Source organism: Giraffa tippelskirchi, chromosome 12 (assembly GCF_054371585.1).
Source record: "Giraffa tippelskirchi isolate mGirTip1 chromosome 12, T2T-mGirTip1v1.2.pri, whole genome shotgun sequence".
In the NCBI taxonomy this organism is placed as follows: domain Eukaryota; kingdom Metazoa; phylum Chordata; class Mammalia; order Artiodactyla; family Giraffidae; genus Giraffa; species Giraffa tippelskirchi.
Window position 1 is genome coordinate 47,740,721 of NC_137286.1, and position 25,281 is coordinate 47,766,001.

Genomic DNA, 25,281 nt, shown 5'->3' on the forward strand with positions numbered 1-25,281 from the left:
ATGGATAAGCAATAGGTCCTACTGTGTAGCACAGGGAATTATATTCAGTTACCTATATAAACCATAATGGAAAATAATATGAAAAAGAATGTATTTTTGTGTAACAATCACTTCACTGTACAGCAGAAATTAACTCAACATTGTAAATCAACTGTACTTCATTAAAAAAAAAAATACTTGCTGGTTTGTACATGCTCTACCCTGAGGGTTCTCTGTCCTCCTGAAAGAGGGTGGTCTTAAAAAGATGAAATTATTGTAATGAGAGGATAGCAGAGAATGACCAAGAAAATTTTACTAATTTATTTATTTCATTTGATTTGTAAAGTCTCTTCTTTAAAAGGTCTCAGCATCCTCTCCAAACATGATCTGTAGCCTTGACTACTGGCAGATGTGCTGTTAGCCAAATGGAACAAAAGAGAAGAACAGTTAAGCCAGGCTGCCATGAGATGACCATGCTACTACATAGAGGAAGACTTATTCCAGATTGTCCTTTAATTTTCTTTATTTGTCCATCTTGCAGAAACCTGTCAAGTAACCGGCTCACCACTCTCTCATGGCAGCTCTTCCAGACGCTGAGTCTTCGGGAATTGTAAGTTCCATTTCGAAAACTGTCCAGATTGGTGGAGTGGTGGTCAGAGGTCTGGTGAAGCCACTTGAGGCTGGGCGTACACCTGAAGAGGTGTTTGGGGTTGGATGACGTGGGCGTACCATGTTCAGTGAGAGGGAGTCACCCATTCCTTGATTTCTGGGCACAGTACATTTCAGAAGATAGGAATCTCATCTCTTAGCAAGACGTAGTTTTGTGACCTGTTAGTAATTAGTTAATAACAGTATTGAATTTGTAATAATAAAGAGTGTTAGTTTATAATAGATAACATTTGTAATATATAAATAGATTATTAGGTTTGCTTTCATTTACATGACCTCTGATTTATCATCACTAGTGTCAATCAAGGTAGGTATTATTATACTTCCCATAAAAATGGTATCTCTACCCTTGAAGGTAAGGGTTTTTTAGTCCCAGAAAGGCATGTGAGACACAGCCAAGATCACCTTGCTAGGGATTGGCAGAACCAGTACTTGAACACAAGCCTTTAATTTCAGATTGCATGTCTTTTCCACTTCTCATGATCATCTGTCAGCCTATTTGGCTTGAGTATGGGCATCCTGGGGTGACAAAGCCCATGTATTTATTCATTCCACCTGTGGACCTAAGCTTAGCCTTGCTGCATTCTGAGACTAATCAGTGTGCTCCTACTCCAGCTAGCCATTTTTCACAAACACATATTGGATGGATGAGTGAAAACTTGTGATCATTGCTGGAAAAAATAACTCATGTTGTTGTGTGAGTCATCAGGGTCAGCTCTGTGCATGAAGGATGGTATATTTTGTTGAGAGAACAAATCAAGGAATAAATTGCAAAGGAATTGAGACATGCATGGAATTAGGGACTCAGGGTTCCAGAGACACTGCTCATGTGTCTTCTCTTACTTGGTGACTCTGATCCAAATTCACTGAATACAGCTTGCTTTCCTATCCTTTACCAAGAGGCAATGAATGACCTTGGATCCCCGCCCGTGCTGTTGGCCTTTCAACTTGGTCTCCCTCCAACTGGTTAAGACCTGAGTTCAAGAATGAGTCATAACCTTTTCTGACCCAGTTGGTCAGGAGAGAGAATAGGTACATTGCCATGACAGTCCTGTATATACCCTACTCATCCTCATGGACCAAGGGTCTACGTGATGCTGAAAGAGGCCATTCCAGGGATGGGAAGGACAGAGAGGGTCTCTTTGACAGTGTTGGAAGGTTTAGGACAAGACCGCTTTTCTACCTTAGGATTTTACCCTTCCCACTAACCTTCTCCTCTGCTACGAGCACAATAGCTGTAGTGATCAGAGTTTTTTGGTCATATATGGCTACCATAAAGATGTACATCAATAAACACTTCTTCCTGAGCTTGGAGAAAAGGTAAATATATACTCAAGTGCGTGATGCTAAGTCGATTCAGTCGTGTCCGACTCTTTGCTAGCCTGTGGGCTGTAGCCCTCCAGGCTTCTCTGTCCGTGGGATTCTCCAGGCAGGAATACTGGAGTGGGTTGCCATTCGCTCCTTCAGGGAATCTTCCTGATCCAGGGATTGAACCCGCGTCTCCTGTGTCTACTGCATTGGCAGGCAGGTTCTTTACCACCAGCGCCACCTGGGAAGCCCAAATATACACTTATTTGTTTATGAAACACAGAGAAACTGGACAATGTCACAGAGACATCTCAGCATCAGGTTGGTCCACCTGATGCACTTGTGTTCATTCCCATCTTTGTAGGTAGACAAGACGTTAAAGGTAAATGAACATGACTGCTTTGATCACCACTAACGCTGATTTCTGAGGTCTTACTTTGTTGCAGGCACTGTGCCAAGCAATCTATCCAGTTATGTATGTTATTTAATCGTTATAACAATTCTATCAGGTCAGAATGACTATTATCACTTCATCTTTGGGGACCCTAGGGGTACATAGTAAGGTTAAGTATCTTGGTTAAGGTCACCTGTTGACTGAATGGCAGAATGTGGACTCAAGATCTTGACTATTATGCTCAGCCATCTCCCAACTTTTTCAGTCTTTTTTCAATCCAGGTGTGTTAGTCACTTAATCGTGTCTGACTCTTTGTGACCCCATGGACTGACTATAGCCCGCCAGGCTCCTCTGTCCATGGGATTTTCCAGGCAAGAAAACCGGAGTGGATAACCATTCCCCTCTCCAGGGGATCTTCCCGACCCAGGGATTGAACCCAGGTCTCTCCCATTGCAGGCAGATTCTTAACCACCAGAGCCACCAGGCAAACCCTTCCAATCCAAGGATGGATCCATTCTATGATAATTTTCAAACAAATATGTGATTGCAGTTTTTCCTTACCTTGCTTTAAAACTGACCAGGGGCTCTGCCCTGAAGGATCTAGTTGGGGGCTCTCTTTCTTGTGAGTCTTTCTTTTAGTTCTCCCAAGAACCCAGCCCTTTCCTCTATGGGAGTCCAGGGACAGCATCTCTCCAGGGGACATCTTGGTCTGCCATTGTTGGAATTATCGATACAATGTTCAGTGCTCCTTCTAAAAGTCATTGGCTGCTAAATCAATGGTGTGCTGCCCCTGTGACCTGTTTCTTGGAGTTTTAGAAACAGTTGTTCCATGGATATATATTTAAAGAAAATGTCAGATTTCTCCCAGAGGCTCATGGGACTCTGCATTCATCTTTGCCTGGGATCAATACACCAGTGAGCTGGCTGTGACTTATGGCAGAATGAAGACGTTCCCTCCAGGGCGAGTCACTGTGGGAGAAGCACCATGTCCACGGAGTATTTTATTTCTGTCATATTGTTAAATAAGAAAAGAATTATATTGGAAAATAAAGAAACCCCTCTCTGAGGGAGCAGTCGCCTGAAAGGGGTCTATTTTTTTTTTTTTTTTGAGGAAGAATTGAATGTTGAGAGTGGAAAATTTATCTCTTGGCTGGAGGGGCTGCATGTTGGCACTTAGCTGTGGCTGTGATTAAAATCCAAACAATCCCAGTTCCTGGCAAATGGAAGAGAGGGTCGTATTTTCTTGTCTGACTTCCTGATTAGTCCACATGGCGCCATCTGCCACGAGCCATGTAGACTGCCAGGGTCTGCCCAATGGAGCCTGCGGGCTGGGGTGTGGGGAAGGGTTGGGTAGTTCCAGGAAGAAAGACTGTTGGCCCTAGAGGAGATGGCCCTGTGAGCTGGGGCAGCCAGATCTTCGCAAGGGTAGAGGTGCGAGGCTTCCAGCGACCTTACTCAGGAACAGAAGGAGCCAACAGGGGCATTTGACAACTTCTTAGCACATTTTATTCCTTTGTGGAGGATCTCTGCCTGCCCCAACCAGCCCCTCCTCTGATCCTTGATAGGGGAATGAATGCTGTTGGGATTCCCCGTCAGAAGGCTGAGTGTGTATGACTTTTCCAGTAGCAGAGAAGGAGAAAGAAGAGCCGTATATTGAGTCCCTAATGTATACAAGGGCTTCCCTGTGGCTCAGCGGTAAAGAATCTGCCTGCCAATGCAGGAGGCGCTGAGATGCAGTTCAATCCCTGGGTCAGGAAGATGCCCTGGAGGAGGAAATGGCAACCCACTCCAGTATTCTTGCCTAGAAAATCCCGTGGACAGAGGAGTCTGGCGGGCTACAATCCATAGGGTCACAAAGAGTCGGACATGACTGAGCGACTAAACACAACAACAGTGTGTAAGAGGTCCAGTCTCACCCCAGGGAACAACCCCACAGCAGTCTGGGGATGTCCTGATCCTCCAGTTTGACAGATGAGGGGCTGGAGGCCTGGCCAAATGAAATATTTGATCCAACATCACATGGCAAGTAATGGGAATCAGTACTGTGATTATTAGCATTACTACCACCCAGGTCTGCTCTTTTCAAAGACCAGCTCTTTTCTGACCCAACTTAGCCCCACAGCCCACATGCTTTGCATCTCCTTCCAGAAGCCACTCTCAACATGGCAGCTCCCCTTGGAATCAACAAGGGGAAAAAACGGAATCCAGAAGGGAAAAAAACCCAAACAAGTTAGCATCTCAGGGCCTCGCCACGTGCCAGACACTTCTTTCACTCATTTCTCATTTACTTTTGTGCAGTGAAGTGTATGGTCTTGGCTGAGCACCTGGCCCACTGCTTCTCACCAGTCCAGGCTGTTTTTTTCTTACTGATAAAAACTGGAAGCATCTTTCAAGACTTGCATCAGAGTAGCTGGCAGTCTTCCAACGGCACGGGTTTGGAGAAATTTGAGTTGGGGTTGCACAGTGCTCTCCGAAGTTTCTGGTTTGGGCAAGATGGTGTCTTCCCATTACTAAGAAGATGGGAATGGTCTGTTGAGAAAGCCAAGCAAGAATCAAAGAGATCGCCTCCGAGATAAAGAATGAATTAGAAAGAAAAGAAGCTTGGATTCTGAATCCCATGATACAATTTAGGCAAAGGCGAGAGGCACCAGAGGATATAAACTCACAGCGCTGAAACCCTCCAGAAATACCCTAAGGACCATTAGTCTATCTCCAACAGGCTTCTCTTAATACCCTGCATGCACAGAGCAGACATGATTAAAATAGATTGGAATATTTCATTTTCTTAAAGCAAAGTGATAATTACGTCTGGTATAATCTGCAGATTTAGTAGACTTGGTAAAATATTAACCTGGTTTTGGGGATGGTTTTGTGCTAATCCTGGCACTTTCCTTTTCCCAGTGCTGGCCCTGACTGCTTGCCACGGCTCTGCAAGTCACTAAACAAGCTGGTTAGGGGGTTCCCTGGTTGCTCAGTGGCTAAGAAGCTGCCTGCCAGTGCAGGAGACTTGGATTCCATCCTTGGTCCAGGAAGATCTCACATGCCTTGGAGCAACTAAGCAGGTGTGCCACAACTACTGAGCCTGTGAGCCGCAGCCTCTAAAGCCTCAGCACCCTAGAGCCCCTGCTCCACCACAAGAGAAGCCCACACACAGCAACTAGACAGTAGACCCCACTCACCGCAACTAGAGCAAAACCTGTGCAGCAGTGAAGACCTGGCACAGTCTAAATAAATAAATAAGCTTCCCAGGTGACTCAGTGGTAGAGAATCCGCCTGCAATGCAGGAGACCTGAGTTCAGTCCTTGGGTCGGGAAGATCCCCTGGGAAAGGAAATGGTAACCCACTCAGATATTCTTGCCTGGGAAATCCCATGGACAGAGGAGCCTGGCAGGCTATAGTCCATGGGTTTCCAAAGAATTAGACATGACTTAGTGACAAAATAAGTAAGTAAATAATCAGATTAATAATACTGTTATTATCATAATAGCCTGACCTCTTTATCGCCCCTATAACTTCAGAAAGCATGTTAACATAGATCATCACTAATCCTCACAATAACTGTGAGGAAGGAAGATTGAGCCCACTTACCCCCTCCCCCCCTTATAGAAGTTAAAACAGAGCCTTGCAGAATGAAGTTACCTGCTGTCTTCATATCCTAGGGCTGCCTTAACATATTTCCACAAATTTGGTGGCTTTGAACAGTAGAAAAGGATTCTCTCTCTGTTCTGGAGCCCAGAAGTCAACAATCAAAGTGTCAGCAGGACACACTCACTGCAGAGGCTCTAGGGAGAGCCCTTCCTTGCCTTTTCCACTGTCTACTGGCCTCTGGTGGTCCTCGGCTTGTGGTAGCACCACTCCAGTCTCTGCCTCCATCTTCACGTGGCCATCTTCCCCATCTCTTTGTCTTTGATCTTTCCCTCTTTGGCTGCACAGCATGCCATGTGAAACTTCCCTGAGCAGGGACTGAACTCTTGCCCCCTGTAGTGGAAGCACTGGAGTCTTAACCACCAGACCACTGGGGGAGTCCTTTCCTTCCTTCCTCTTCCATGGGTACCAGTCATTGGGTTTACTGCCCACCGTATTCCAGAATGATTTCATTCATGATCCTTAACTTGATTATATCTGCAAAGACTCTGTTTCCAAAAAGCTCACATTCACAACTACTGGGACTTAAGGCTTTGGTAGAGGAGGAGACACTCTTCAATCTACTGTGGCCCCCTGCAAGGTGACACAGCTGGCTCAACTCAGATCTTTGGGTACATTTTTTACGATCGGGCTGTTGGTATCTTCAGGTGCCCTTTGGGCACATTTTCTTCTATGACAACAGATTTGGGTCTCTTCCCCATTTTCCGCTACCTGGCACCAGGATTGCCACCCACAGCACTGATACTGTGGAGGGGAGAAGAAAACCAGGGTGATGACTGGCGGGGAATCAGTGTTTTCTAAACACCCAGTCTTGGTGTTGGCTGTTCAGCCAAGTGTCTGTGTGCACAGACTCAGATGAGGCTGAGTTAATCTGCAGGAAGCCCCAGGGGCCCTGCAATTAGGCCCGGGGCCATCTTGGGGCAAGGGCTGGGTGTTGGTAATCTGTGCTCTGAAGCAGCTGCTGCTGTATTATTCATGGGGCTGCCTGCATTATTGATGGAGCCCGGGAAGGCTGGCTTTAGGCTCCAGGAGTCTGTCCCTGAATCCCTGGCTGAAGGCTCCACTGCTCAAGGCCGGACTGGATGGGAGAACGGACAGCATCATTTAGACCCAGGACTTGCTCTTCTTTGCTTCTGGTCCATTTCACTGATTTTTTTAAAAATAATTTTATTAATTAATTTATTGGGGACCTATGCTGGGTCTTCCTTATTGCGCAGGCTCTTCTCTAGTTGTGGCGAGTGAGGGCTGCTCTCTAGTTTTGGTACATGGGCTTCTCACTGCGGTGACTTCTCTTGTTCCAGAGCACGGGCTCTAGGGTACTCGAGCTTCAGTAGATCTCCAGTAGTTTCTGGCCTTGAGAGCAGAGGCCGACTAGTTGGTGACGCGTGGGCTTAGTTGTTCCACTGCATGTAGGATCTTCCTGGAGCAGGGGTTGAATCCGTTTCTCCTGCATTGGCAGGCGGATTCTTTTCCCATGAGCCAGCAGGAAAGCCCCCACTGCACTGTTTGATTCTCTTCTCAGATTATGAAGACAACAGTGGATTTGCTCAGTGAGATGCTTGGTGCATTACTGTCCTGAGTCTCAACATGCTCTCTGCCATGTGTATGTCCAGGAGGAGAGTCTAGAAGGAAGTGGGGAGAACTCAGGATTCTTCTGCAGTTTTCAGGAGACTCTGGGTTGGAGGAAAGGAACAAGTCTTGTGGTGCTTGCCTTCTGGAGGAGAAAGAGGGAAGGAAATAAACAAGCCATTAGCGTGCCCATGCCTGGCGGGGTCTTAGCCTTGCCCCATATATCTCACCAGCTCCTCCCGCCAGCCTCAGGGTGCTCAGGCATCAGCTTCTTTTCCAGGGACACTCCTGAGATGTGGGGAAAAGCAGTAGTGCAAGGCTCAAACAAGAGGCAGAACTGAATAAAGCACATGTGACCTGAAGCAGCCCAGCCAAGCCTCTCACTTGTCTAGTATTTTCCACCCAGGTGGGTAATTTGTATTTTTACAGCTACTTAATAATGAATGACCACATCTTGTCAAGTAAGCAACTGGGAAAAATCAGGCTGACCTGGTTCAGTTTGCATATATTCCAGCATCTGGACCCTCAATATCCTTCCAGCAGGGCTGACAGGCCTCCCCTTGCAGCCCTTGCAGTGCGAATACCAACCAGTTCTCCGCTTCCCTTCGCCCCAGGCAGGCTGGGCAGTTTCTTCCCTCCAGAAGAAACCTCTCTGGTTTTCTCCTGGCTACGTTTTCTCTGTTCTCTTTCTCATTTCTCAGCTGCTGCAAATACATCTACCTTAACCCTAGGGCAGACGGAGGGTCCTTAACTTCATCCCTCACTTTCCTGCCCTAGCTCCTTCCCTTCCCCTCCCCACCCCAGCCCTGATATGTTTCCCTTCTTCCTTTCCACTGGTTTCTTCTCTTCTGTTTTTCAACCAAAGACACTTCTCTCCACCATTAACTTCCTGTGCCCTGGAGCATAAAACCTTGGGGTGATATTTTACTCTTTCCTTTTCTTCTACCACCAATTAAGCACCAAATACCATCTTGTCTTCCTTTATGATGTTTGCTCCATTTCCCCCTTCACTCTCCCAAATTTGATTGCAGAATTCCAAATTTGAATGCAGAGTTCCAAGTTTGAATGCAAATTTGAATGCAGAGTTCCAAATTTGAATGCAAATTTGAATGCAGAGGTCCAAATTTGAATGCATCATTTTGAATGAAGAGTTCCAAAGAATAGCAAGGAGAGATAAGAAAGACTTTCTCAGCAATCATTGCAAAGAAATAGAGGAAAACAATAGAATGGGAAAGACTAGAGATCTCTTTAAGAAAATTAGAGATACCAAGGGAGCATTTCATACAAAGATGGGCACAATAAAGGACAGAAATGGTATGGACCCAACAGAAGCAGAAGATATTAAGAAGAGGTGGCAAGAATACACAGAAGAACTGTACAAAAAGATCTTCATGACCCAGATAACCATGATGGTGTGATCACTCACCTAGAGCCAGACATCCTGGAATGTGAAGTCAAGTGGGCCTTAGGAAGCATCACTACAAACAAAGCTAGTAGAGGTGATGGAATTCCAGTTGACCTACTTCAAATCCTGAAAGATGATGCTGTGAAAGTGCTGCACTCAATATGCCAGCAAATCTGGAAAACTCAGCAGTGGCCACAGGATTGGAAAAGGTGTTTTCATTCCAATCCCAAAGAAGGGCAATGCCAAAGAATGCTCAAACTACCACACAATTGCGCTCATCTCACACACTAGCAAAGTAATGCTTAAAATTCTCCAAGCCAGGCTTCAGCAATACTTGAACCGTGAACTTCCAGATGTTCAAGCTGGATTTAGAAAAGGCAGAGGAACCAGAGATCAAATTGCCAACATCCACTGGATCATCGAAAAAGCAAGAGAAAACATCTACTAAACATCTAGAAAAACATCTACTTCTGCTTTATTGACTATAACAAAGCCTTTGACTGCGTGGATCACAACAAACTGTGGAAAATTCTTTTTTTTTTTTGAGTGTTTTTAAGAATTTTATTTTTTTTAATGTATTTTAAATTAGTTTATTTATCTATTTTTTAACTTTACAATATTGTATTTGTTTTGCCATACATTGACATGAATCCACCATGGGTGTACATGTGTTCCCTTTCCAGAGCCCCCCTCCCACCTCCCTCCCCATCCCATCCCTCCGGGTCATCCTGGTGCACCAGCCCTGAGCACCCTGTATCATGCATCAAACCTGGAAAATTCTTAAAGAGATGGGAATACCAGACCACCTGACCTGCCTCCTGAGAAAACTGTATGCAGGTCAAGAAGCAACAGGTAGAACTGGACATGAAACAACAGACTGGTTCCAAATCGGAAAAGGAGTACGTCAAGGCTGTATATTGTCACTCTGCTTATTTAACTTATATGCAGAGTACATCATGTGAAATTCCGGGCTGGAGGAAGCACAAGCTGGAATCAAGATTGCTAGGAGAAATATCAATAACTTCAGATATGCAAATGACACCACCCTTATGGCAGAAAGCAAAGAAGAACCAAAGAGCCTCTTGATGAAAGTGAAAGAGGAGAGTGAAAAAGTTGGCTTAAAACTCAACATTCAGAAAACTAAGATCATGGCATCTGGTCCCATCACTTCATGGTGAATAGATGGGGAAACAATGCAAACAGTGAGAGACTTTATTTTTTTTTGGTTCCATAATCACTGCAGATGGTGACTGGAGCCATGAAATTAAAAGACGCTTGCTCCTTGGAAGAAAAGCTATGACCAACCTAGATAGCATATTAAAAAGCAGAGACATTACTTTGCCAACAAAGATCTGTCTAGTCAAGGCTATGGTTTTTCCAGTAGTCATATATGGATGTGAGAGTTGGACTGTAAAGGAAGCTGAGAGCTGAAGATGCTTTGAACTGTGGTGTTTGAGAAGAAATTGAGAGTCTCTTGGACTGCAAGGAGATTTAATCAGTCAATCCTAAAGGAGATCAGTCCTGAATATTCATTGGAAGGACTGATACTGAAGTTGAAACTCCGATACTTTGGCCACCTGATGTGAAGAACTGACTCATTTGAAAAGACCCTGATGCTGGAAAAGATTGAAGGTAGGAGGAGAAGGGGACAACAGAGGATGAGATAGTTGAAAAGCATCACTGACTCGATTGACATGAGTTTGAGTAAGCTCCGGGAGTTGGTGATGGACAGGGAAGCATGGCGTGCTGTAGTCCATGGGGTCGCAAAGAGTCAGACATGACTGAGCAACTGAACTGAACTGAACTCCCCAATTTTTACCTCTCTATTCCAGGCTCTTAGTAACTCAGCAGCAGGTCTCTCATGGTGGTCCAGGGTCCCAGGGATCCCCCAGACCCTTACTGGCAGATCAGAAGGTTAAATCTCTTTTCATAATAATCCTGCAATGTTATATGCCTTTTTCACTCCCATCTTCAAAGGAGTTTTCCAGAGGCCACGTGATGTATGCTAATATCCTTCCTCTGATGCTCGATGGAGTTTTTGCTAATGCATTCTTGTGTTTTAGTATTTTCCCAGTTTTAACTTCTAATATGGTAAATTATGATAAGTATCATGCACCTAAAAGCTCTTTGAGACCCTCAGTCATCTATCAGGGTGAAAGGAGTTCTGAGACCAAAAAGCTGGAGAGCGTCGACCTGGAGCCCACCAGCCTGAATGGTGCCTATGTGTGTGTGAGAAAAAATGCCTCTTCTGGGTGGATAGAGCCCCATACCTGGCACCAGGTCTGGTCAAGGGCATGCAGGCTGGATTTCATCCCTATTCCTCCCTTTGGCTGGGCGCTTTGAGACATATACAAACTTCCCCACTATACATTGTAACCCTGTGTTTCTCAGATGTCCTAACTCGTGTCCCAGTCTCCAGCTTACCTCCTCTCTGGTTTATCCTGTCCAGCATTGTTGGATTGCTTGTCTTACAATTTTGTTCACATCACTGTCCAACTACAAGGACTCCAGTGGTTCCCACTGCCTTCTGGATGCATTTCAAGCTTCCTGATGTGGCCGTGAATGTCCTCCACCATCTGGCTTTCACTTGTCCTTCCAGCTTTATTTCCTGGTGCTCCTTGATACAAACTCTCTGCCATGGTGCAACTTTGTTTTTCTTGTTTTCACAGTCCAGTCAGTAACAGCCCTTCTAATTCTTTCCCTAGTCACTCCCTCTATAAGGCCCCAAAGTCAGGGGTCCTGCTTACTCCTCTTAGCATCACCTATGTAGCAATGCCTTGCTTGTGATAGACAGTGAGGAAGGTGCATAAATTTTGGAGTCCAACAGGCTGAGATTTGAGGCCCTGAGTCTTCCCCTATGACTCAGCAAGTAAAGAATCTGCCTGCAGTGCAGGAGACACAGGAGACAGGAGTTTGGTCCCTGGGTTGGTAAGATCCCCTGGAGGAGGAAATGGCAATCCACTCCAGTATTCTTACCTGGAGAATTCCATGGACAGAGGAACCTGGCAGGCTGCAGTCCATGGGGTCGCAAAGAGTTGGACACAACTGAGCACATAAACTCACTTTGCCACACACCAGCCGAGGGACTTTGAGCACATGAGTTGACTCTTCCAAACTTAAGAGAGGGAGATGGGACTTGGCTGTCTCTGAGTGTAGTTGTGAGAGGCAGATGCTTGATAAAAGTTAGTTCTCATCTCCTTTGCTGAATGAGTGTGGTGTGTGGGGAAAAGTCACGGGCACTTTTAGACCAAGAGGATATCACACGGGGGTGTTTGCACATGCTACCTTTGCTGTCCTGTTGGCTGGAAAACACTGATTCCTGCCCTCAAGGGCCTCTCTTTTCTTCTTTTATTTTAAATAGTATTTATTTATTTGACTGTGCTGCATCCTTGTTGCAGCACACAGGATCTTTGATCGTCGTTGTGGCGTTCAGGGTCTTAATTGCGGCATGTGGGATCTAGTTCCCTGACCAGGGATGGAACCCAGGCCCCCTCTGTTGGGATTGTGAAGTCTTGGACACTGGACCACCAGGGAAGTCCCTCTCATTGTTGTTGGTTTTTTTTGCCTCAAAGCTGGTTGATGCTGGTGCCTGCTTCACTGCTTGGGAATTTGGCACCTATCTTAGTGCAGTTACCCAAGCGCCCCTCCCTCACTCCCTCTGGGCATCAACAGAGTCATCCCCACACTGGCCCACAAAGAGAAGAATCATGTTCCCCTGAGCGATCCAGGCATTCCCATTTATCAGGTGCCCTTGACCTCAGGAGTTTTACATCAGCTAATGCCTTTCAGTTGTCCGCTAATAACTCCCTTCTGGAGGGGTGATGACTCCCTCTAAGTCACAAGGAAAATGAGTGGAGAAGGAAGGCCTTGAACTTGACTCTTCCTCCATTAGACGGTCTTCTTCATCAAGATGAATGCTCCCGGGAAACAGGGACTGATTATTCATTTCCGTTTCAATAGCACTCACTCCAGACAGAGCCAGACATGGAGGAGGTGCTTATTAAGGATTTTGTTGAATCTATGCAAGAATAAAGCTGGTCCCAAGATGGGCTTTGAGAAAATGTTGGAAATAGCTAACCACCTTCTCTCCAAGGAGAAAAGCTTCTTCCTTCCTTTCTACTTACCTTCCTTCCGTGTTTCTTCCTCCTTTTCTCTCTATCCATTCTATATATGATAGTTTGCATCTGCTAGTCCCAAACTCCCAAGCTAGCAAATAAATATTTAAACTGATGCTGGGCAGTGACAAATCCTAGAATGAAGAAAATAGGCAAGGAGCCGGGCAGTGTGACAGTGTGGGTTGAGGGTGGCTTTCCTACAGAGGTGGTCAGAGAAGGCCACAGGAAATCAAGGGAGCTGATCTCACAGATATGTTCTGGGTCCAAACTCTGTAGACAGAGAGGACAACAGGTGCAAAGGCCCTGAGGCAGGAGCATGCAGGTCATCCTGCTGACCTTGACCCGCAGCAAGGTCAGTGTGGCTGAAGAGGAGGAAGGGAGGGTGAGGCAGGCGACGAGAGGTGATGGAGTGTGGTGCTGATTCCATAGGTCTTTGACTTTGACTTTCGATGAGTTGAGAGGTCACTTGGAGGGATTTGAGGATAGGAGCTTCCCAAAATGGCATATTTAAAAGGTCTGTTTGCCAGATGAGTTCAGTGGAATGGATTTTCTTTTTAATAAGTTTATTCATTTAGAAATTATAAATTTGTGAACTTTTATGAAGTTGCTTCTTTAGTTGTTCAGTCGCTCAGATGTGTCCGACTCTTTGCAACCTCATGGACTGCATGCAGCACACCAGGCTTCCTGTCCTGCACTATCTCCCAGAGTTTACTCAAACTCATGTCCATAGAGTCAGTGATGCCATCCAACCATCTCATCCTCTGTCATCCCCTTCTCCTCCTACCCTCAATCTTTCCCAGCATCAGGGTCTTTTCTAATGAGTCGGCTCTTCGCATCAGGTGGCCAAAGTATTGGAGTTTCAGCTTCAGCATCAGTCCTTCCAATGAATATTCAGGACTTATTTCCTTTAGGATGGACTGGTTTGATCTCCTTGCTGTCAAAGGCACTCTCAAGAGTCTCCTTCAGCACCACAATTCGGAAGATCAATTCTTTGGTGCTCAATACTTCTTTAGAGATGCTGCTAAATGCCTTCTCTCATGAGTATGAGGGGCAGGTTGGGGCCCTCAGCTTCAGGACCCTGGGAGGGAGCAGGGCCTCCCTTGGTTCAGGGGTTCCCTTCCCTCGCTTCTCGCCCACAGGAGGTTGGAGCAGAACTTCTTCAACTGCAGCTGTGACATCCGCTGGATGCAGCTGTGGCAGGAGCAGGGGGAGGCTAAGCTCAACAGTCAGAACCTCTATTGCATCGGTGCCGACGGCTCCCAGCTGCCACTCTTCCGCATGAACATCAGCCAGTGCGGTGAGTGAGCCCCCTGGCCCGGCTGGCTCCACGCCGACCTCCCACAGACCCCAGGGACGGTGCGGCGCGTCAGTAGAGGAAGCCAGGGTTTTCTGTCCCCATTGCCCTCCCAGCCTTGAATTCTCCGTACTGGCTGCGGATCTGGCTCCCCTCTTACTTCCTGCTCGTTCCTGTCCCTTCATGAGCCAGCAGTGGGAAGGTTTGTTTCAGGCAGCGGTCCCCAATCTTTTTGGAACCAGGGACTCATTTCGTGAAAGACAATTTTTCCTTGGACGGAGGGTGGAGGGATGAGGGGTGGGGGATGGCATGGTTTGGGGATGATTCAAGCACATTACATTTATTGTACACTTTATTCCTATTTTTATGACATCAGCTCCGCCTCAGATCATCAGGCATTAGGTCCTGGAGGCTGAGATCTCCTAGTTTCAGGGATGCAGAAAAGGGTTATGTGTGCCCTCTTTGTGATCGGACCAGAGTCCTTGCACCCTGTCAGTTTCTTGTTAAGCAAACCTGAAGGAGTGCAGGTCCAGCTGTGGTCTTCGGGTCTCCCTTATCAGGAAAATCTAAGGGACTTTTAGAGAAGCAGATGTGTGGGCCTGATCACTCATTTCTGACTTACAAGATCAGAGTGTCTGGGGATGAGTTTGGAAATCTGAATTTCTAGCGAGCTCCCCAGGGGAGTCTGAAGCGGATCAAAGTTTTGAGAGCCAGTGCCCAAAGTGGAAGATGCCATTTGACGTCACTGCTAGAGTTGCCTGCCTCGAGCAACTGTCCTTCCCTCCAACCCTGCCCCCCTTCCCCTCCACCAGTCAAGCTGCATGGGCTTAAGTCCTGAGATCTGACGTCTGGAGCTGGTGTGAGGCTTCTGAGTCTTGGGGTGCTTTTAAGAGGTCAAGCAGGTTGTGATGGAGTCATTATTAGACAAAGCAGGAAGTGCCACCATTGCCCTGGTGGACAGAGTTTTGGTTACAAGCACTTCCTTATCTATTCACCCGCCCTGTCTTCCCTCCCAGATCTTCCTGAGATCAGCGTGAGCCATGCCAACCTGACAGTACGAGAGGGTGACAATGCTGTCATCACCTGCAATGGCTCGGGCTCACCCCTGCCCGATGTGGACTGGATAGTCACTGGACTGCAGTCCATCAACACCCACCAGGTAGGTGTCCGAGCCTTGGGCCCTGTCACCTATTAGTCTGAATGAGCTGAATCATGAAGAGAAGTAAGGGATGTAAGAATAAGAAAGAAGAAGAGAGGAAGTTTGTGGTCCTCTCTCTACAAGGAGAAAGGCGGAGACTTGGGTGCCACCCAGTCTTTGCAAAAGGTTGCCACACAACTTTTTCTAGCCAAATTGATCTTAAACAGACTATAAACATCTCTGTACCTTACCTTCCTCATCTGTGAAATGGGTATAATGCTACCATTTACCTCATAGAGTAAGCGTGAGGGTTACCTGAGCTCTTGACTGTAGAGGGCTTGGCCTTTGGTCAGTGTGCCTTCACTGGAAAGCCCTCCTTCACTTTCTGCCCATCTTTCCTTTTGATTCCTGAAGGTGTTAGGGAGTTGGGGGAAGCTTGTGGAAACTGTTTGCTATTGTCTTTGTTTTGGTGCCATCATCTAATTTTTCTGTTTTTTAATCTTTTTAAAAATTTTTATGTGGTAAAGTATACGTAACTTAAAATTTACCATCTTAAACATTTTTTTAGTTATTATAAAATATTAGCTCTATTCCCTGTGTTGTACAATATAACCCTGTAGCTTATTTTATACATCTGATGGTTGTCTGTTTTCTTGGGATTTTAGACAAATCTGAACTGGACCAACGTACATGCCATCAACCTGACGCTGGTAAATGTGACGAGTGAGGACAACGGCTTCACCCTGACGTGCATCGCTGAGAATGTGGTGGGCATGAGCAATGCCAGCGTGGCCCTCACTGTCCACTGTGAGTGGACGCCATTGTGGAGGGCGGCTGGGACCCTGGGCATCTTGGCACAGGAGACTGGGCTGGGGTGGGGCCACTGCAATGATCATGGTCCGGTAGGAGGGCGGAAAGACTCCAATGGGGCAGTACTGGGCAAGTCATGTCAGCCCCTGGCTAGTAACCCCAGAAAGTGTGTCCCTGTCCCTCAGAAGGTGCTGGGCCTCCAACTCAGATCTGCTCACTCCTAATTGGCCCAAGTCTGCCTTTTGTTAAACCTCCAAAATTTCTCTGAGGAGCTATTCCATAGAGACAGGGGATGGGCAAGCATACATATGAAGTGTTTTGGCTGGAAAATACATGTAGTCATGCACACTTCTTGGTAGATTACTGTTAATCACACCAAAAAAACCAAAACAAACCAGATATCTGAAGTTAATGACTTTGGTGCTTATCTATGCACCAAATGCAAGAATCTGGGGTCATTGAATAACCTTTAGTATGGAATTTTGGTTCTCTTTTGACTTAACGAAGATGCTTTTAAGAGAAATTCTAGTGGGATTTCCCTGATAGTCCAATGGTTAAGACTTTGCCTTCCAATACAGGGGATACGGGTTCAATCCCTGGTCGGGGAACTAAGATCCCACTTGCCTTGACACCAAAACATAAAATAGAAGCAATGTACCAAATTCCATAGAGTTTATAAATGACCAACATAAAAAAAAAAAAAACTTACAAAAAAAAGATAAATTCTGCCAACTTCTCTTACACTCTTAGTCTTCCTTTAGCCAAGAGGAACTCATCTCTTTAGGGAATTCTTAGATAGTATAGTAGACTGAATGTTTATGCCCCCTCCACCCCCCCACTCCCCCACAACAAAGGTCATGAGAGGGACCCTCCAGCTGCAGTGGGTCCAGGAAGCCTGGGTGAAGACAGACGTTTCTTCACCTCTTTAGGGGTGGTGTTGGTGTTGATGGGGAGTGGGAGACTTCTGATTCCCTTAGTCTTCTTAGATCTGATGGGGAAGAATTGGGGCTTCCCAGGTAGCACAGTGATAAAGAATCCACCTGCCCATGCAGGAGACGCAGAAGACAAGGGCTAGATCCCTGGATTGAGAAGATCCCCTGGAGAAGGAAATGGCAACCCACTCCAGTATTCTTGCTGGGATAATCCCATAGACAGAGGAGCCTGGTGGGGTACAGTCCATGGGATTGCAAAAGAGTCGGACACGACTGAGCATGCACGCATACATGAAGAATTGGGCTGCCCGCCCCAGCTCCTGGAAGGCTGCTCTAGGACACGGGAGGTTCCGTGTCCTGGGCTTCAGCTGACCTGTCCCCTGGCAGACCCCCCGCGTGTGGTGAGCCTAGAGGAGCCCGAGCTGCGCCTAGAGCACTGCATCGAGTTCGTCGTGCGCGGCAACCCACCGCCCACGCTACACTGGCTGCACAATGGCCAGCCGCTGCGAGAGTCCAAGATCATCCACGTGGAGTACTACCAGGAGGGTGAAGTCTCCGAGGGCTGCCTGCTCTTCAACAAGCCCACCCACTACAACAACGGCAACTACACCCTCATCGCCAAGAACCCCCTGGGCACCGCCAACCAGACCATCAATGGCCACTTCCTCAAGGAGCCCTTTCCAGGTGAGGGTGGAACTGCCCTGGGGTGGCTGATCCCCCCAGACGCTCAGAGGGGTTGGGGTATGGGGGCTTGAGGGGAGAAGCAGCATCAACACTGATACCATCATCACCAGCAACCACACACACTTGGAACATCTTCAGCCACCACTCGAATTTTATATAAATTAGATACAGTCTCTGTTTCCTGTTAGCAGTCACAGTAAAAACCAAGACCCCTTGGAAATACACAGCAATGTATATAAGAGTATACGGTTATGGTAGAGTAAGTAGGGACTTGAGAACTGGGTCAGAATGGTGGAGAATTTGGACCCAGTCCTTTGTTGGGGGACTCTGGGCCTGATCATTACCTCAATACCCTCATCTGTGAAATGGGCATGATGGTACTGCTCCCATAAGAATCTTGTGACTTTTATTAAATAACTTAAAGTAGACAAAATGTGTCTCAGGCTTTGGTACCTAATGATGGTTTGCTGATCTTCCATGTAAGGGGCTTCAGGATCTATCTGATTCATCCCCACATTTAACAGAAAAGTTAAATCTCTTTCCACTTGTTGGGTAGAAGCAAGGCTTTGCCTGGGGTTGAGGCTTCCAGGTCTGTGGCTCCTTTCCTCTAACGCCGTGGTGAGTTGATGGGTGGGGAGTTCCTGATGCCATCAACCTGGATGGTGCTGACGTCCAGTGGATGGGTGGGGGAAGGAGAGGTCACTGAAATAATGAAAAAAATTTTTTGAATATTTGGGAGGGGAGTCTGTCTTTGTCTGGGCTAGAATATTTCAAATACCTTCCTGAAGTTGGAGGAGAAGAAAACACTCCAAGAGTTTAGTGAAAGTGGCTGCAGCATCCCTTGGTAGATTTGGCAGCTGATAAGTTTCTATTAATGAAGTCATGTATTTTTGATGACCTTGCTGATTTCTGCTGGGAACAAGCTAGAGGACCTCTTAGGCTTCAATTCCTAGAAATCCAGGCTTCTAATGAGATAAAGGTAACCATCAGGGAGCGGCTCCAAGGGGCCTTTTAAATCTTAGCACAAGGAAACTCGAACTCTGGAGACACCGAGAGACACTCTGGAGAGACGAGACTGCCTGGGAAGCTAAATTCTTGCCATGGAGTTCTGTGGAGCAGTGATGACGCCATCGCTCAAGAGAGGACTGAGAAGGTGCCAATGTTTGAGACCCTGGCCATCCCATATGGTCTGACATTTCCATCATCATTCCTAGTATACCCAGTAAAGGGCCTCAGGACACTTCCCACCGTGGGTCACACGGGGCTTTTTAGGAACTGGAAGAGTCCCAGTCGGCACTGTGGAAGCAGCGACCTTTAGATGCAGAGACGCTTTGCTTTTCGGGACTGTAAAGTCAGGCTAGGCTTTGTTGGCATTAAGGGCTGGAGTGGCCCTTTGCCCTGCTCATGCCCATCTGGTGATTAGAGAATGGAATCTGTTTTTAAAGAGGAGGTGTATGAACACTGACGGGGGAAAGGTGAGGTGGGATGAATTGGGAGATTGAGGTTGACATGTATACACTACTGTGTATAAAATAGATAACTAAGAAGAACCTACTGACGGCACAGAGGACTCTGCTCAATGCTCTGTAGTGACCTAAATGGGAAGGAAACCCAGAAAAGAGGAGATATATATGTACATATGGTGATTCACTCTGCTGTGCAGCAGAAACTGACACAAGATTGTACAGTGACTATACTCCAATACATGTTTTCTTTTTTTTTTTTAAAAAGAGGAGAATCTATACTCCCTCATGAGAGAGGAGTGAAGCCCCTGCCAAGTGATGCTTCTGTTCTCAAAGGGAAACTCCTGGGATCTGGAGAGAGTGGGAGCCCTTGAATGTTTGAGAGGTGGAGCAAGACACTCTGGCTCCTGTCCACAGAGGGTGTACTGGCCACGGGGCAGCAGGAGCAGTGGAATGGTGCGGGGCATGGCTTTTCCCACTGGGAGGAAAGCCCTTCTCTGCATCCTCCCAGCCATACATACACCTTCTGTGTCCCAAGAGACACAGCTGCCCTTCCTCATCACCTCTGGATATCCCTATCACCTTATCAAATCTAATCAGGCCGGTTGTTCTCCAGGAGTGGTTCCCAGACCAGCAGCATCCACATCACCTGGGCAGGTATTAGAACTCAAATCCTAGAGCCCCACCCAGACCTACTGAGTCAGAAATTGTGGGGTGGGGCCCAGCAGTCTGTGTCTTGACAAGCCCTCCCACCTCAAAAATTCAGATGCTCTTATTTGCCAACTGCTGCTGTGGCATGTGGTGGACCGAGGAGGCAGGAGAGAGGGTGGAGTCATAGAGGAGCTTGAAGGCAAACTGATCACCTGAAGCAGGTTTTTCAGACCCATCTGCACCCTGCCAGGGCCATCCTGTGAGAAGGTTTGCTTGTTCAGAAAGGAATCGATGGATGATGAAAAGGCAGTGACAGGGAAGAGATGGGCCAGTTGTGACAGTGGAAAAACAACTAATTCAGGAGAGTCAGCTGTCCCGTGATGCAGGTGGTAAACTGCACACCTGCTGAGCCCTGGGCACAAAGGCTCTTGGTGGATTCCTGCTCTTCTCTTGCTGCAAAGTGGTGGGGAGGTTGCTTCTGTCATTTGTATCCCTCTTGCTCTCAGACAGCAAAGTGTAGAGGTTCAGAGCCAAAGTTCTGAAATCAGACAGATTGAGGTGCAAACTGTATCTGTGGTCCTACTGGACAGGTGGCCTCAGCTCCTAGAATGGGACTTGGCACACGGTTGGCATGAGTGCCTCTGTTTCTTCATCTGTAAAATGGGGATGATAACCGGAGCTCCTGCCTAAATAGTCCTGAGGATGAATGAAATGATGTCTGCCAAGAGTTTTGCTCTATGTCCGAACAGAGGGATGGATCAACCACTGTTGGCCATGACCCGGCTTCCAGGTGGAGAGTTAAGGCGTTGAGTTCAGGAGTTCTGGAATTGGTAGTCACTCTGTAATCAAGCTGGGAAGTTCTAACAGACCGTCTTCAGGCAGTTTCACTGAAGGTAGTGGTTACCGAGTCACAAGCCAGGGTTCAGATTCTCACTCAGCTGCCCATTAGCTCTGTGATCTCAGGCAGATTGCTCAGCCCCCTCGCTTCTGCCTCAGAGATTGTGGTGAAGATTAACTCACAGACAGTGGATCAATCTGCCTAAAATATCTCCCGCAGTGCTTGGTACAGAGTAAGCAGAGAATTAGTTTGTTGTTATTTTTTTAAAAAAAAAAACACCCAAGGACAACTGAAAGTGGATTTGTTTGGGAGGGGACGGAGATCTGCAGGTGAGGGTCTTCTTTCCTGACTCTTCGTGGGTCAGAGGCCCACAGGAGAGACTGGCTTGAAATGAATACACTGAGTGGAGACGTCTGAAGGTGCAGAGACTTTGATCAGAGGATTTTCTTAGAGCAGGACATTGAGATGAAAATGTTCTGGGAAAGCTTTTTGTAAGCTTCACATGCTATGCAAACATTGGTGTTTCCTTCTGCATTTCCAGGGAAGCACTAGAATGTTCCACCTAGAGTTTAAGCCTTAGTGTAGGAGCCAGTCCTTGGAAAGGAAGATGTGTTCTAGGAGCGTGGAATCTTCTTTCATGTTCCAGGATCTTAAAGGGGCCACCAAAAAGGATCTGGGTGTAAGAGTGGGACCATGAGGAGGCAGGGATCTGAGTGTCAGGGGAGGCTGGGGATCATGTCAGGGTCAGAGTGGCACCTGGAAGGTCACCATTAGGGATCCTTAGACGATGATGTGATAGGAGGGGGAATGTTGCCAAGGGGTGTGTGTGTGTGCATGTATGTGTATGTGTTTGTATGTGTGTATGGGTGAATATGCATGTATGTGTGTGTGTGAATGTGTGTGAGTGTGTGTTTATGTGTGTATGTATGTGTGTGTTTGTGTGTATGCAAGGGGTGTGCGCACACACGAGTGTGTATGTGTTTGCACATGTATGTGTGTATATATGTGTGCATGTATGTATGTGTGCATGTATGAATGTATGTATGTATTTGTGTGTGTGCCTGTGTGTGCATGTATGTGTGGATGCATGGTGTGCGTGTGTATGTGTTTATATGTGTGTATGGGTGAATGTGCTTGTATGTGTGTTTATGTGTACATGTGTGCATGCATGCCTGTGTGTATGCAAGGGGTGTGTGTGTGCACATGTGTATGTGTTTGTACATGTGTGTGTATGTGTGTGCATTTATGTGCTTATGTGTATGTATGTGTGCATTTATGTGTGTGAGTGTATGCATGTGTTTATGTGTGCATATATATGTGTGTTTATGTGTGCGTGCACATATATGCAGATGTGTGTGTGTGTGTGTGTGTGCGCGCGTGTGTGTGTATGTGTTTGCTTGCACTCCTGCAATGAATATCTGCAAATACTTGACAAAACATTTAGGAACAAGTGAGCTGCCATAATTCTTGAATTCTGCTTTATTCACTTGGCCAGGAAGTCTCTTCATTGTGACAGCAGAAACCAGAATTCCCTCAGGGCCCTGGGTGCCATCAAGGGGAGACACCATTGTGCCAGCGCCCTTAGCAGCATCAAGGCTGGCTTCTTTCCCCTAAGGAACTTGTTGAGACTAGAACGTGCTCCCAATCTGCCGGTGCTGGGGAAGTGAAGGGGACAGCCACTTGTGGCCTTCTGCGTGGGGTGGGCTGAGCATGTGGATGCCTGGCGCAGCTCCCTCCCCTGTCCTCGCATCTGGAGCCAGGCCATCTCTTCACATCATCACGTCTCAGTGCATCTCTGTCTGTCTGGATGCAAGCTGCTGCCTCTCTTCTCTTTTCTCTGGACCCCACTGGTTTTTCCCACTGAGTTTTTCTTGAGGAATTTGCGATCTGGAGGAGGCATATGCCTTCCATTCGTGCCCGGTCCCCTTTGGGATTCAGATGCTGCCTTGGTACACTAGTCCAGTTATTCTCCCAGCCTCTGGTGCAGGCAGAGACAAGGACCACTCTTGGGTACCATCCTCTTCCAGGGTGAAGTTTAGAGTTCTCCCACAGGTTAAAGAGAACCCCGGAGGTCTGGCTGTTCCAGGTCTCATGTGTTTCCTGGGTGAATACATGTCTCCAGGCTTCTGCAAAGGAGCTAAGAATTCATAAGCTCACTGAGAGATTATAGGGTTCACAGATTCTGCTAAAACATTTGACTGACCTGAGAATATTCTCCAATAAAGGAAAGCCTTATGAGAAATATGCAAATCAGTTTTAACTATGAGTTGATCTGGCACGTCCCTTTTCTCTGAAGCCACAGCTAGTGTCCCTTGACCCCCATCTTCCTCCCAAATCAGGTAATTGGTCACTTGAAGTCTAGAGGAGGCTGGGGGTATGAAGGGCATGCTCAGGAATTTGGGCAAAGCTGTATTGCTTGAAACAATGAGAAGCAGATGATGAACAAGAAATCTATTAACAGTGCATTTGCTACACATAGAACTTTCTTTAAAGGGCTCCTTCCTTATAGAAAGCATCATTTTCTCCACAGGTAGTTAGAGAACAGAGTTATGACTGCAATGACTGAAAGCTTAGCTAGCCAAATGCCTGGTAAAGAGAAGGTCCATGATGAATGAATGAATGAGTAGCTGTTTTCAGGGTGTGGTAGGCTTGTGACAGGAGGAGTTGTACTACAATGCAGTGTTCTCAAAGGGAGCAGCAGCATCCTCATCACCTGAAAACTTGATCAAAATGCAAATTCTCAAGACCCACTCCAGACCTCCTGAATCATAAACTCTGGGGTGAGGACCAATAATCCATATTTCTTTTTTAAAAAAGTTAAAAAAAAATTTTTTTGAAGTTCTTGATTTTGGAATAGTTTGAGATTTACCTTCCCAAATTGCAAAAGAATACAAAAGACTTTCTTATACCCTTCACCCAGCTTCCCCCATTGTTGCCATCTTACATAATAACAGTGCAGTGATCACAACCAGGAGTGACATTGATACAACCCTATTACCTAATCTACAGACTTTATCTAAATTTTATCAGTTGTCCTTCTCTTCTTGAGATCCAATCCAGGATTATACATTGCATTTAGCTGCCATGTTACCGTATTCTCTTTAAATCTGGGGCAGTTCTTCAGCTTTTCTTTGTCTTTCATGATCTGCATACTTTGAAGAATCCTCACTAGTTATATGTGGGCTATCCTACAGTTTGGGTTTGCCTGGAGTTTTCTCACAATTGAATGCTAGTTATGCAAGTTTGGTAAGAGCACCACAGAAGTAATGTTGTGCCCTTTCAGTACATCGTGTTGGGGGTACATGATGTCTGTACATCTTATTACCCATGATGTTAACTTTCTCACTTGGTCAAGATGGTGTCTTCCAGGTTTCTCCACTGCATAGTGATAATTTTTTTCCCTTCTGTAATTAATATGCATCATATTTTGAAGCTTTATAAATATAATTTCTTATCATTCTTTCACATATTAATTTTAGCATTCATTGGTGATTCTTGCCTGAAACAAATATTAATGTGCCATTTGTCAATGGTGATTTTTTTACAGTTCCATCCTTTCCTCTCTATTTATTAATTGGAATTTTATTGTAAGGAAGAGCTTTTCTTCCTCATTTGTTGATTAAATTACTTCTTATATCAGTATGGACTCATGGGTATTTATTTTGTTCTGTGAATTACAATCTATGTGTTAATTTGCTAGAGCTGCCATGAGAAAAAGTGTCAGGGACTAAATGGCTTAAACAGCATAAATTTATCTTCTTACAGTTCTAGAGGCTAGAAGGCTGAGATCAAGGTATGAGAAGGGTTGGTTCTCTCTGAGCCTGTCTCCTTGACTTGCAGATGGTTGTCATCTCTGTGTGTCTTCACCTGTCTCTGTATAACTATATCCTAATGCCCTCTTATAAGGACACCAGTCATATTGGATTAGTGTCCATCCTAATGACTTTATTTTTTCTGAACTTTTTGCAAGGGGAGAAAAATATTTATTTTTTTAATTGGAGGATAATTGCTTTACAATGTTGTGTTGGCTTCTGCCATAAAACAGTGTGAATCAGCCACAAGTATACATATGTCCCCTCCCTCTTGAACCTTCTTCCCATCCCCCATCCCACCTATCCCTCTAGGTTGCTAATAACGTTAACTTAATTACCTCTTAAAGAGCCTATCTTTAAATATAGTCATAGTTTAAGGTACTGGTGGTTAGGACTTCAGCGGATGAATTTCAGGCAGATATAATTCAGCTCATAACAACCTATGATTGTCATTATATTTTGTTGCTCAAATCATCCCTGCTTTGGCCATTGGAAACCCCATCCCGGTGGCTCCTGCGTCCTTTCTTTCTTCCCCTAATAATTTTTGTGTGCTTTCTTCTTTTCAATACCACAAG

At 46.1% G+C, this 25,281-nt stretch overlaps 1 protein-coding gene across 2 annotated transcripts in view; it reads left to right on the forward strand.

Annotated features, from left to right (window-relative positions):
- NTRK3 (neurotrophic receptor tyrosine kinase 3) overlaps window positions 1-25,281 on the forward strand; it is a 424,805-nt gene that overhangs the window by 125,845 nt on the left and 273,679 nt on the right. For both annotated transcript variants that reach the window (XM_081552009.1, XM_081552010.1), the window contains 5 exons: window positions 521-589; window positions 14,224-14,381; window positions 15,395-15,537; window positions 16,182-16,323; window positions 17,646-17,942. In XM_081552009.1, the coding sequence (XP_081408135.1) occupies window positions 521-589; window positions 14,224-14,381; window positions 15,395-15,537; window positions 16,182-16,323; window positions 17,646-17,942 (809 nt within the window). The remainder of the gene's footprint in view (window positions 1-520; window positions 590-14,223; window positions 14,382-15,394; window positions 15,538-16,181; window positions 16,324-17,645; window positions 17,943-25,281) is intronic.